Below are 13,186 nucleotides of genomic sequence, written 5' to 3'. Positions count from 1 at the left end.
AAATTAAAGAACTTGCTAAACTCAAATTACTTAATTTTAGTTGAACACAATGTGAAATCCATCCTAGTCTCACTGAAATTCCTGCTGTCCTAAAGAGAAAGGACCAGAAAATAAGCAAACGCATGTTTTCTGTAAGACAAATGAGTAGCAAGGGAACTGAAATATATTTAAGCATATAGATTATTTCCAAATTTGAAAGATTAGTCATCAGACAAAGGTTTATGACTTTAATTCCATGAAGTGTGTACAAGGATTTCCACCAAGTTTTCAGTATATGGAAGTTTCCTGACATTCAGAATAAGAGTGAATTGGGGGGCAGCTAGGTGGAGTAGTGGATAGAGCACCAGCCCTGGACTCAGGAGGACCCGAGTTCAAATCTGGCCTCAGACACTTGACACTTACTAGCTGTGTGACCCTGGGCAAGTCACTTAACCCCAATTGCCTCACCAAAACAAACAAAAAAGAGTGAATTGAAGTTTGCTTAGTGTTTGCCTTCATTTCACTGTAGTGATTACTATACTATCAGAGACTTTTTTTAATTAATATTTTCTTTTTAAATTTGAGAACTAAATTCTTTAAACACATCCATTTTGCTTTTCTTTTTATAATCATATGATATAATATAATATGATTAATATAATATACATAATTGTGACAAAAATATGAGAGACAGTTTCTAGGTAATTTAATAATTTTATTCATAGGCAGGTTAGGATGATCAGTGACCATCTCTCTCAGACCAAAGACCAAAATGGTGGTGAACTCACAGTTTATATACCTTTCTAACTGTCAGAAGTTCATTTTATGGCAATCAAATCTAATTGGTTGACATGATTGGAAGTGGGTTATATTAAAATCTTGGGTTAGGTGACTTAGGTCACTCAAATCTTTGTCAAAAAGACATCAGAGGAAGAATGTAGACCCCACCCAAGTACAATATTTCCCATCTATGTGTGGTTTGGTGCATGCTAAATCTCATCAGTAAAGTCCTTCAGAAACCCTGAAGAAAGAGAAAGGGGGTAGTACTTAATATCCCCAAGATATTAATTATTAATCATTATTTCTCAAATAATATATAATATGATAATAAAGGCAAACTAAGGTTATGAAAAAAATTTCTTGTTCAATCATTTTCAATTGTGCTCAACTCTTTGTGACCCTATTTGGGAGTATCTTGGCAAAGATACTGGAATGCATTTCCATTTCCTTCTCCAGCTCATTTTACAGATGAGGAAACTGAGGCAAACAAGAGTAAGTGATTTTCCCAGGGTCACATAGCTAGTAAGCATCTGAGGTCAGATTCGAACTCAGGAAAATTAATCTTCCTGACTCTGGGCCCAGTACTTTATCTACTTTGCGATTTAGCTGCCCCCTAGGAAAAATGGCACTAAATTGTTGTTGGTTTTTTTCACCCCAGAGACAAGTAGTAACTGAAGTTATACATCTGGGGTTAGATTTCCATGAAAACTGAATAAATATGATCTTGAGATAGTTTTCTCCTCTCGTGAGGACTAATTATGGAATTTTTATTCATAATTCATTTTTCAAATTAACATTCAAATAACTGGACATATCTCTCAAGGATAATTTATTCACATTTAGCGTAAAAACTCAATGAATTCAAAGGGAAGATACCTATATTATTAACAAAAGAGTGTAGCATCTAAAGCTTATTAACCAACACAAAGAAGAAATAAAATAATGTCTTTACCAAATAAGCATCTTGGAGGCACAGTGAAATCTGGGGCCAAGAAGATGTGAGTTCAAAATTAGCCCTGGACACTTACTACTTGTATGACCCTAGGCAAGTCACTTAACCTTTGTTTGCCTCATTTTTTTTCATCTGTGAAATAGGAATAATAAGAACACCCTCCTCCTATGAATTTTGTGAGGATAAAATGAAATAACATCTGTAAAATGTTTTGCAACCATTAAAGTTCTATATAAATGTTAATGATTATTACTACCAAATATCAATTTTACTGCACACATGAAAATGTTGGCACTTGAATGTTTTTCTCAATGATTCCTTCTTAAGTTTCAATTCTCAACTCCACTCCCATTACTTAAGACATGGAAAAGAGATTTATATTTAATAGCAAAGGAAATATAAAAGTTAATGAGAAAACAAAGCACAGCTTCTCAAGAACAAGCTGTCCAGCTTGAGATGACTAAGAATCTCCGTAGAATTCTATTTTATATCAATTACTCTTCAAGAATTTATAGCATTCTCTATCAAATTGTTATTGTTATTGTTCAGTTTTCAGTCATTTCTGGCTCTTCATGATCCCATCTGGAGTTTTCTTGGCAAAGATACTGGAGTGGTTTACTATTTCCTTCTCCAGTTCATTTTACAGATGAGAAAACTGAGACAAACAGGGTTAAGTGACTTACCCAGGGTCACACAACTAGTAAGTATTTGAGGTCTTATTTTGGAGGAAGAGGAGTCTTCCTGGCTTGAGATCTAACACTGTCCACTGTACCACCTAGCTACCCATGTCCATAACCTGACACTTTTCACTGTATGACTGTAGTCAAGTCACTTCACTTCCTGGGTCATGTTTCTTCATCTTTAAAATTATGAGATCGGACTAGATGGTCTCTAACAAGCCCTGTGGCCCTCCATGCATACCCATAGTATTTGATAAGTTCCCAAAGCTAGTTGATAATAGAGCTAAGACCAAGGCTCAGGTTTCCTGGCTCCCAGGCCAGTACCTTTAACAGCCAGGATGTCTTGGTTAAATGATGTGTTCTGCTAGAATTTCAACTTTGGGGTAGTCATAATAGACTATTGCTACTTAAAATATGCTCTCATAAGAGAAAAGGCGACCATATCCATAATTCATCCATAATGTTCAAATATCATTTTGTTTGCAGGCTGAAGAATTTACCGTTCTCATTTACCAAACTGAAAGAGCTTGCTGCATTGTGGCTTTCAGACAATCAAGTAAGGACTTCTAAGAATTATCTCCTTATCATACAGAGATTAACATGTCATCAAAGCATGAGTGACCTGGGATATCTTTGTGTACGTTGTGATTTATGTTTGAGAGGAAAGGGAAATCACAAGTGGTATTTAAAAGGTGGATGACATAAGTAGATCAGGTTCTAGTTGGTGAGCTCCAGAGAGCCCTGCTTCAGCACATCATCATGACACATCAGAAGACCCAGTTATGCCACGGCTGAACAAGCAGAGCTCCAGAAATGCAAAAAAGACTTCAGTACTATCCCTGTGACTGATCCTGTCTGCTTCCCAAGGACTAGCTTGTCTAGAGACAGAGAGGCTTGTCACCAGGAGCTTGACCACTTGTCATTAGTTCTTGGACCAGGGCCACCCATCAAACAAACAAAAACACAACAAACATCAACTTAGTCATTGGTACTTCAGAATGATAACTTTGTCCTAGAGGATATACAACTAACTAGAAGTGAATCCTATCAATTCTGACATTCTCACTATAAATAAAACCAGAAAAATTCAGGGAAATTTCAAGTAAGTAGAAAGAGGGCTCATTGATTCTCCTTCGAAAGGCAAAAAAGGAAGTGAGAAATGTGTCAAAAGGGAATAAAAGGTATAATTTTATGGGATATCTTGTCATATTATGTGACACTATTCACAAAAAAGCATTTTCAAATAGACCACCATAAAAATAAATAATCATAGCTTCTCCATGACATCCACTGAAGAAGGTGAAGTAGGGAAATTTTATGAGAGCCTTCAAATTAGATGAATACATACTATTTGTGTGTATTACATATTTAATTCTTGGTGACATAAATGCAAAGCTTGGTGTAGGAGAGTACAATGAAAAAGATGGTAGAAAATAGGGTTTAGGAATAAGAAATGAGAGGTCAAAAACTTGTCAACTCTAAGGAAAAAATCATGCAAATCTATTATGAAAACTTTCATCAAGGAGTTAGGAGCAACTGGATGTAATAAGCACCAAATAGCATCACACTCATTAGATTGATTAAATTTCAATGTATAAGAAACAACTGATTGCTCCTATGGGAGCTATTTATAAATCAACTGTCTGTGTACAGTCAAACCAACAACCTATTAAAGCAAAGAACAAAATCAATAAATTGAAAAAATGCACATCTTATTATTACTGAAAAATTTGTTCAAAAAAATATTACTATCAGCCAACTCATCTCTGAAAATCTTTATGAGAATAATCTACACATACATTAAAGACATCCTTGATGAACGTTTGCAATGGGAATGGCCAGGCATTTCTCAACAGTGATCTAAAGCTTACCATATTTTTTATAATCATAAAGTTATCCAAAACATGGAGAATATCTAATTTCACTCTACTTTAGTTGTTGTCTCTACAAAAAAATTTTTAAACCATTTAATCAATAGAGCGAAAGGTCACTGTAAAGGTTTTCTCCTCCCTTTCTCAAACTTCTAGGAAAAAAAAAACTATCTGCTCTTATTGCCTCTACTTCTTCCCCCCTACCCCCATCATTCAACTGAAATTGCTCTCTCCACAGTTTCCAATGACCTCTTTATCCTTCTTGGCCCATCTTCTGCATTTGACATTGTTGTCCCCCTCTGCTCCTAGATACTTTCTGCTTTGGGGTTTATGATCCATACCACACTTCCTACCCATGAGTGTTCCCCTAGGTCCCTCTCTGTACTCTTTCACTTGATGGCATCATTAACATCCATTGGTTTAATTATCACCTCTATTCATATGACACTAAGTCTATAAATTCAGCCCTAATCACTTCCCTGACCTTCAGTCCTCCATATTAGCATTACAGACAGAGCTAGAAAGAGCCATAAAGACCATTTAAACCTTCTCCTTCCTTTTCTAGATGAAGAACTGAGTGCTAGAATGGCTAAGTTACCTGCCCAAGGTTATGTCCCCAATTGCTTGCTCGTCTATTTCCATTCCCCTCAACATCATGCCCCACTCAGAAGCCACCCAGCCCTTCCACTGTGCAGTCTGGAATGCCTGTTCCATAACTTACTTTCATCCTGATTCTTTTTCTTTCTCTCTGGCATCTTCGGGCTTTCACTGAAAGCTGTCTGCCTCCCAATGACACAACCTCCCGGCTGTCCTTCCCAGCAGTGAATCCACTTTACAGATCGCACCCAACTCACTGGACGAGGTGGGGTGGCTGGAACACTCCTTACTCCCCTCTTCTACTTCCAGTCTCTCTCTACCACCATTACTCATGCAATGTTCTTGTGTGGTTATTTTTGCCCAACCTGTGGTAGAGCCTTCCAAGCTCATATTAATCTGATCAGCCAGTCAGACACACTGTACCTTGACTCCATAATGATGTCATTTGGGTCCTCTTTGAGAACAAAGAACAACAGCCAACCAACCACCATCAGTGAGTAACTTCTCATCTTTTCAGATACCAGTCAAAATTCTGGTACCTATAATCTACCTACCCCCAGGACACTTCATTCCTCAAAAAGTTCAGTGCCTGGCTCATAGTCTTTCTCTCATCCCCAACTCCTAATCAACATACACATAGCCATTCTCTCAAACATACAACCCCCTAGTTCCTCAACTGGCTCACTTCCCATGACCTACTCCTCTACCCCACATCAGGTACACACAGAGGTCGTCTCATTTTGATTTTGCCATCATCCATCCATACACTACTTCTACATTCAAATTGGATTTAAATGAGGCAGGGCTATGCAAAGTCACTAGCCTCATTTTCTCCCTTGGAGCCATCCAGGTCCGGTGGCAAGATGTATTATCAGGATGCCTGGAAATGGCCCCATATGTTTTTAAGGCAATTGGGGGTGTGACTTGCCCAGGGTCACACAGCCAGCAAGTGTCTGAGGTCAGATTTGAACTCAGTAGATAGAGCGCTGACCTTGACATTGAAAGAACCTGAGTACAAATCTCACTTAACCCCAATTGCTTTAAACATCTGGCCATGTCCAGTCGTCCTGATATGTATAATCTTGCCACGGGACACAGATGGTTCTGGAGGAGAGAGTGAGGCTGGTGATTTTGCATAGCCCTCCCTCACTTAAATTCAATTCACTGCTAGTCATGACATCACCCGGATGGCAGGGTCTTCTTCAAGAATGAAGGAGAAAACAACAACAACTTCTAGATTCAAGAAAGCTGCAATTCCCTCTCCGTCCACAGCCTGTTGTTATTCTATCTCTCCCTCTGCTTTGCAACTCCCAACTCAATTCTTTGTCCTCCCTGTTACATCCTGTTCCTCTACTAAGTTTTTTTCTAGGCCATCACTTTTTACTGACTATACCCTCCTCCCTTCTCTGTCTTGACTCATTGGTTCCCTCCTCTATGTTCCCTGGCGCCCTTAGCCTATCACAATTCATTGCCTTCACTCCTACTCAAATATTTCTGAATAAAGCTGGAGAAAATTATAAACTGGGTTCACTACAAATTTATGTTACATAATCTCAACTGGGCCTTCACTAAGAAAAGCCAATGATTTCACTCCCCTATAATTGATTCTCTTTCCTATAGGCTTCTCTAAATCTATGCATCCCTCCTCCACCACCCCCCCCATGGCTCCTCCCTCTTAGCTGAGAACCTGGCTTCATATTTCACTGAAAGAATTGAGGTCATTCACTGACTTCTCCTAACCTGTTCCTCATCTCACATCAAGTTCCTGCTGCTACTATCTCCTCCTTGACCCCTGCTTCACATGAAGAGGTGGTCAGTCTCATTGCCAAGGCAAACTTCTCTATATGCAAAATGATCCCATTCTGTCCCATCTTCTCCCAGAGAGTGTCCCCTCTATCATCCCAACCTTCTCACTAATCTTCAATCTCCCTGTTTGCCAGCTGCTTTCCTCCTGCCTACACACATATTCATATAGTCTCATCCTCAAAAACCCTCATTGGTCAATCTATCCCCACTAGTCCTATTCTTCTCTTCCTTTTTGTAGCTAAACTTAAGAAGGCAGTTTGAAATAAATGAGACCAACTTCTTTTCTCCCACACTCTTCTACAATCTCTACACTTTGACTACCTGCCTCTTCATTCAGCTGAAACTACTCTCTCCAGAGTTATCTGTGATTTCTTGGTTAAAAAAATTAATGGCCTGTTTTTTCAAGCCTCATCCTTCTTGACTTCTATACATATCGTGTTCCCTGATAGAATGGAAGAACCTTCAGAGTGGGACTTAGTTTATATTTCGCAATTGCTCCAGCACCCAGGCCAGCGATTGACACCTACTAGGTTCTTAAGAAATGATTTTTGATTGATTAATTGATTAAAAGGTATTTAATCAAACAGCATAGCAAGTTAAGTGATAGATCTGCCCAAGCATGAGGGGCACCTAGGTAATATGAATTGAATAGTTGCTATAGTAATTTAAAGTTAATAAAAGTTAATTATAGGATAGATTTTTGCCTAGGAAATATTCATGGAAAAATAGGTCTTGTAATAATGAGTCTTTATTCCCCCTTCCTCCCATCTCTCCCTTATGTTCTTTATCCATTTCTGGACTTTCCTTTACATCACCTAGGTGGCGCAGTAGATACAGCACTAACTCTGAAGTTGGGAGGACCTGAGTTCAAATCTCACATTAGACACTTACTAGCTGTGTGATCCTGGGCAAGTCACTTAACCCCAATTTCCTTAAACATCAGGGATGATCTCCAGTCATCCTGATAAGTATCTTGCCACTGGATCCAGATGGCTCTGGAGGATCGAGTGAAGCTGATGACCTTGCATAGCCCTGCCTCACTTCAATCCAATTCAGTGCAATCGAAGGCATCACCTACAGTGTCATGATCCTCTTCCAGAACAAAAGACAAACAACAACTATGGGCTTTCCTTTATCTGTTTTTTATAATGTTATTTTTGATTCAACATACATTTATTCATTTCCATTGTATGAACTGTTCTCAGTTCTAGGACAGGTTCTAGAACAAGTTCTAAGACGGGTGCATCATGTTGATACGACAGAATCACTTCCCTCTTGGAACCATGTGTGTATGTATGTAGGTGGGTGGTGGGGAGGTGGGGAGGGAGGCATGTCTGGAGATAGATGGAGGGACAGATATATTTATGTGGCAATGTACTATGTGAGTACATTGGACTGTTAGAAAAAAGAAAACACATTCAATCGGTGACCTGGACCCACCATCTCAAACAATGTCAAGCCAACAAGCATTTCTTATGTACCTGACTGTGTGCCAGGTATTATACTAAGGGCTGGAGACACAAAAGAAGGAAAAAGCCATCCGTGCTGCCAGGGAATTTAGACAACTTGCCAATCACTATGTACAAAGAAGACATTGACAGGATCACTTGGAGATTGGCATTGGAGGGAAGGCATTAAAATGAAAAGGAACTGGGACAGCTTCCTTGTATACGCTGGCACTGAAGCTGAGAGTGGAAGGAAGTCAGGATACAGAGTCGAGAAGGGGGAACATTCCAGGCGTGGGAGCAGCCAGTGAAAATGCATGGAATCGGGAGATGGAATATCTTGTGAGAAGAGCAACGAGGCCAGTGTCACTGGATTGTAGAATACTGGCCCAGGAATACGGTACAAGATGACAAGGTAGAACAGGGCCAGGTGAGGGAAGGGTTTTCTATTTGATTCTGGAGGCAATAGGGAGGCACTAGGCTATTGAGCAGAGCAGGGGAGGGAGCAGAAGGGAAGACATTGTGAGACTGATGGTTTAGGAAGCTGAGCAGACAAGGGACTGCAGCACATCAGGGACACCACGCAGAAGGTTCTGTCCGTAGCCCAGGACTGAGATGACGAGAGTGTGCACCAGGCTAGTGACCATGTCAGAAGATGTGAAAGTTGTTAAGATGAGGAGTGGGAGAGTGTGATGAGGCAAGAATGACACTGAGCTTGTGGCCATGTGTGGCCTCAGTAAGATGGGTTACATCGTCCCATTAGTGATGTAAGACTAGATGTCAAGAGAGAAATGAAATAGAACTAAGAATTGTCTGCACGGAGATCCTAATCGAATGCATGAGAGCTTGTAAGTTCAGCGAGCAAAAGAGTGGGGAGGAAGAAAGAAGAGAAAATGGCTGACTTCAAGTATGGAAATAATTCTGCATTGAAAATATTTGTCTTTTTCATACATTTAAGTTTGTGAGTCTCTCAAGACTTAACATTTCTACTGCATAGCTGGTTACTTTTTTTTTTTGGTGAGGCAATTGGAGTTAAGTGACTTTCCTAGGGTGTCACAGCTACTAAGTGTTAAGTGTCTGAGGTCGGATTTGAACCCAGGTCCTCCTGACTCCAGGGCCGGTGCTCTATCCACTGCACCACCTAGCTGTCCCTAGTTGGTTACTTTTTAACAACAAACCACGGAAGTTTTCTTGTTCCTATCTTGCATCTTTCAGCTCACAGCAATCTGCATCTAACTTTTCAGTTCATAGTCAAAGAACGCAAATATGACCAATGAACTTAGAGATTATAACTTAATTTTATCTCTAAAGGGAAGATGTAAAAAATCATTGACATGGGGCAGCTAGGTGGCGCAGTGGATAGAGCACTGGCCCTGGATTCAGAAGGACCTGGGTTCAAATCCAGCCTCAGACACTTAACACTTACTAGCTATGTGATACTGGGCAAGTCACAACCCCAATTGCCTCACCAAAAAAGAAAAAATTCATTGACACAATCGTCAGAAGTAGACTTCATATTCCTTTTTGCCAGCTTTTAATTATATTGGAGAAGGAAATAGCAAAGCACTCCAATACCTTTGCTAAGAAAACCCCAAATGGGGTCAAGAAGAGTCAGTCACAACTGAACAAGACAAGAATTATATTCAATTTCTAATTCACAATGTTTTATATAGAGATATAGATAGATATAGGTATATACATATATATCTAGATACACACACATATATATACACATATACACACACACGTATTTTCCTATAAAACTACTCCTGGAATTCTGTGCTCTACTGGTTCTGTATTTTCATCCATATCTACAGTATAAATGTCAAAAGTGAGGATTAGTCACAAATTCTATCATCTAAGACTAACATGGAATCATTCACACAACTGCTATTTTTTTAGTTCTGGTTATTATCTCATATCCATCCCCTCTTTTCTAACCTCACTGCCAACACACTCTTGGACAAGTTCCCCTGTACTCCTCCTTACTCAGTCAAATGAGATATTATTTATAAAGCACTCAGCATGCCTGGCACATAGTAGGCATTTATTAGATACATGATCCTTCCCTTCCCCAATCCATCCTTCATATCACTGAATTACCACTGACATCCTCCTCCCTAACAGGGCTCTGTCTTGTGCTTTCTCTCTCTCCACCTTCTCTGACCTCATCAGCTCCCATAGTCTAGAGTATCACCTTTGATGTAGATGATTCTCAGATCCATATACCCAAGTTTCTCTCCAGAGTTTCAGTTCTACATCCCCAGCTGCCTCTTAGATAGCATTTCCATCTGGATACCTTGGAGACATTTCAAACCCAACATCTCCAAGACAGAACTTGATTATCTCTTCTCAAGCCCCACCCTTTTTCCAAACATGCCTGTTTCTCTAAAAGGCATGCCATTCCTCCGGGCTCCCAACTCTATCCCCAACTTCTCTTTCTTCCTAAAACCACAGCAACCAAGTACAAAATCTTGCTGGTTCTACCTCTCAAACATCTCTACTCCAGCACCACCATCTTAGTTTAGCACTCATATTTCTTGTCTAGACTATTGCAATGGGATCGTGATCATTGGTGGCCCTGCCTCAAGTCTCTCCATACTTCAGTCCATCCATCTATCTACCACAGTGACTTTCCTTGAGTGTGCATACAATCAGGTCACTCACCATGCACTCAGGTCCAGTGGTTTCTTTGTATATTCCTGTTTGACTTTGAAAGCCCTCTGCAACTGGACCTTGCCCTGCCTCTCTGAATTTCTTATAGACTACTCTGCCTCTGTCCTCTGCAGCCTAACCAAACTGACCTTCTCTCTGTCCTTCATACATAGTATTTCATTTCCATTCTTTATATCTTTCACCTGGCCATCTCCCCTAACTGGAATTCATTTCTTCCTCACTGCACCTCTGAAAATCCATTTCTTTAAGACATAGTTCAAGGGGGCAGCTAGGTGACACAATGGATAAAGCACTGGCCCTGAATTCGGGAGGACCTGAGTTCAAATCCAGCCTCAGACACCTGACACTTGACACTTACTAGCTATGTGACCCTGGGCAAGTCACTTAACCCTCCAATATTGCCCCGCAAAAAAGACGTAGTTCAAGTGCCACCTTCCACCCAAAGCCTTCCTTGATCCCATCAACTTCCAATGTCCTCCCTCCCTAATAACCTATTACTTAACTACCTTCTATTGATTCACTACTTATGTCTATGTGTACCTGTTGTACCCAACCCTCAATGGAATGTAAGCTACTTTAGAGTAGAAATTGTTTCCTTTTTCTGTTTTTATATTCCTAGTTCATAGCACATTACCCTTGCACACAATAGGTACTAATTTTTCTTGTGTATAGACATACTCATGTCATTCCTTTGCTCAAAACTCTTCTTTGGTTATCCATCATCTAACAGACTCCTCTGCTTGCCCTCTACAATGGGGTGCACTGCCCCACCTTCTCAGCTGGATGACATATTGCTTTCCTCCATGATTTTGGTACTCAAACCCACCTGGACAATTTACAATCAGAATCATAGACTTGTGGTTGCAATGGTAATAATTATGGATGTGGAATTAGAAGAGCACTGGGTTCAAATTATGCCCTTGGAACTTACTGGGGGTGTGCTTCTAGGGGAGGTTATGTTACCCCCTGAGTCCCTTCTGTAAAGTGGAAACTATCAGCCCTAGAGAGCTGCCTCATGGCATAGTCAGAAGGATTGTCTGGAAAGTGCTTTGCCAGCCTTAATTGGTGAATAAATGACTATATTTGTACTGTTATTATTATTGCCAACTCACATACCCTCTGCCTCATTGCTTAAAGTTCTTCAAGCAACTTCTAAGATTTTCCAAACAACGAGGAAAATCCCAAAATGGGAAGTTCTTCCTTGGGTGGCCCTTCCTGCTTCTGCATTACCCTAATTCTTTGGAAGTTTTTCCTTTCACCGATACTAATTCAGACTCTCTGCCACTGCCACCCACTTCTTCCCTTGATCAGCCAAGCAGATCAAGCCTAATCCCTTTTCCACACAAAGGACCATCAATGACTTGTGTAGTGAAAGCCTGCATTCATTCTCCTAACATAGAAGCACAGTGGCAGGTCCAGAGCCAGAACTGGGCTGGCAAAATCTGTCCCTAAGGGGCAGCTAGGTGGCGCAGTGGATAGAGCACTGGCCCTGGAGTCAGGAGGACCTGAGTTCAAATCCAGCCTCAGACACTTAACACTTACTAGCTGTGTGACCCTGGGCAAGTCACTTAACCCCAATTGCCTCACCAAAAAATATATATATATATCCCTAAGAGTTCTAAGGGTATCCTGGAAGAGGTGGGGTGATTTTCCTCTAATGCTGTCAGCTCAAGCCCCACCACAATGTGTGCTCAAAACCACCACCACCAAAACCTTGACCACCATCTTCCCTCAGATCCCAGTGGGGACAGCACAGGACCCTGACCCCAAGCCCCTTCAGGATAGCCAGCCTTCTGGCCACCGTCTTGAGAGGCAGCGCCTATAGAGATATAGCCCAGACCTTCTGCAGGTGCTCCAGCCACAGTGAATAACGACCCAGAAAGGACAGTCCCTGGCCATCAAGTGGCTCATCAGGAATTGACACAACGTGGAAATGGCGTTGAAGAAGAGACACAATCATCTGGGACCTTCCCACATAACTCGCCGCTGAGACCTTTCATGGCTCTGTCTCCCCCATTAGAATGGAGCTCCAGGCCAGCAGGGCCTGTCTCAGTTTTCTGTTTGTATTCCCAGTGCTTTGTACAAAGTAAGAACTTAATCGATGCTTGATTCATCCATTCATTGTTAACTGGTTATGACTAGTGCATCTGTCTCTTTTACCCAGCTTACATTGATTAGCTTTTTCAGAGGGATATTTTGTATATAGGATGGTCTTACTTATACAAGACTAGAGTTACAAATTATTCCCCCTACACACTGTTACCTCCTCAGTTCCTGCAGGGAATAGGCTCAAACATAAGGTAGTTTCTACAAAGCATTTGTTCCCATAAAATTCGCTTCTGAATTTATCATAAGCCATGTATAAATCTCTGTAGTTCCCTCTTGACAGGGTTTCATCCA

General features: G+C 40.6%; 1 protein-coding gene across 1 annotated transcript in view; it reads left to right on the top strand.

The window, feature by feature from the left end:
• The window catches only part of LRRC7 (leucine rich repeat containing 7), a 574,557-nt gene that overhangs the window by 468,297 nt on the left and 93,074 nt on the right, over nucleotides 1-13,186 (top strand). Inside the window, 1 exon segment of the mRNA XM_044002921.1 lies at nucleotides 2,878-2,947. Within this exon segment, the coding sequence (XP_043858856.1) occupies nucleotides 2,878-2,947 (70 nt within the window).

The sequence above is a fragment of the Dromiciops gliroides genome, chromosome 4 (genome assembly GCF_019393635.1).
Source record: "Dromiciops gliroides isolate mDroGli1 chromosome 4, mDroGli1.pri, whole genome shotgun sequence".
NCBI lineage: Eukaryota > Metazoa > Chordata > Mammalia > Microbiotheria > Microbiotheriidae > Dromiciops > Dromiciops gliroides.
This window is presented reverse-complemented; position numbering and strand designations above follow the sequence as displayed.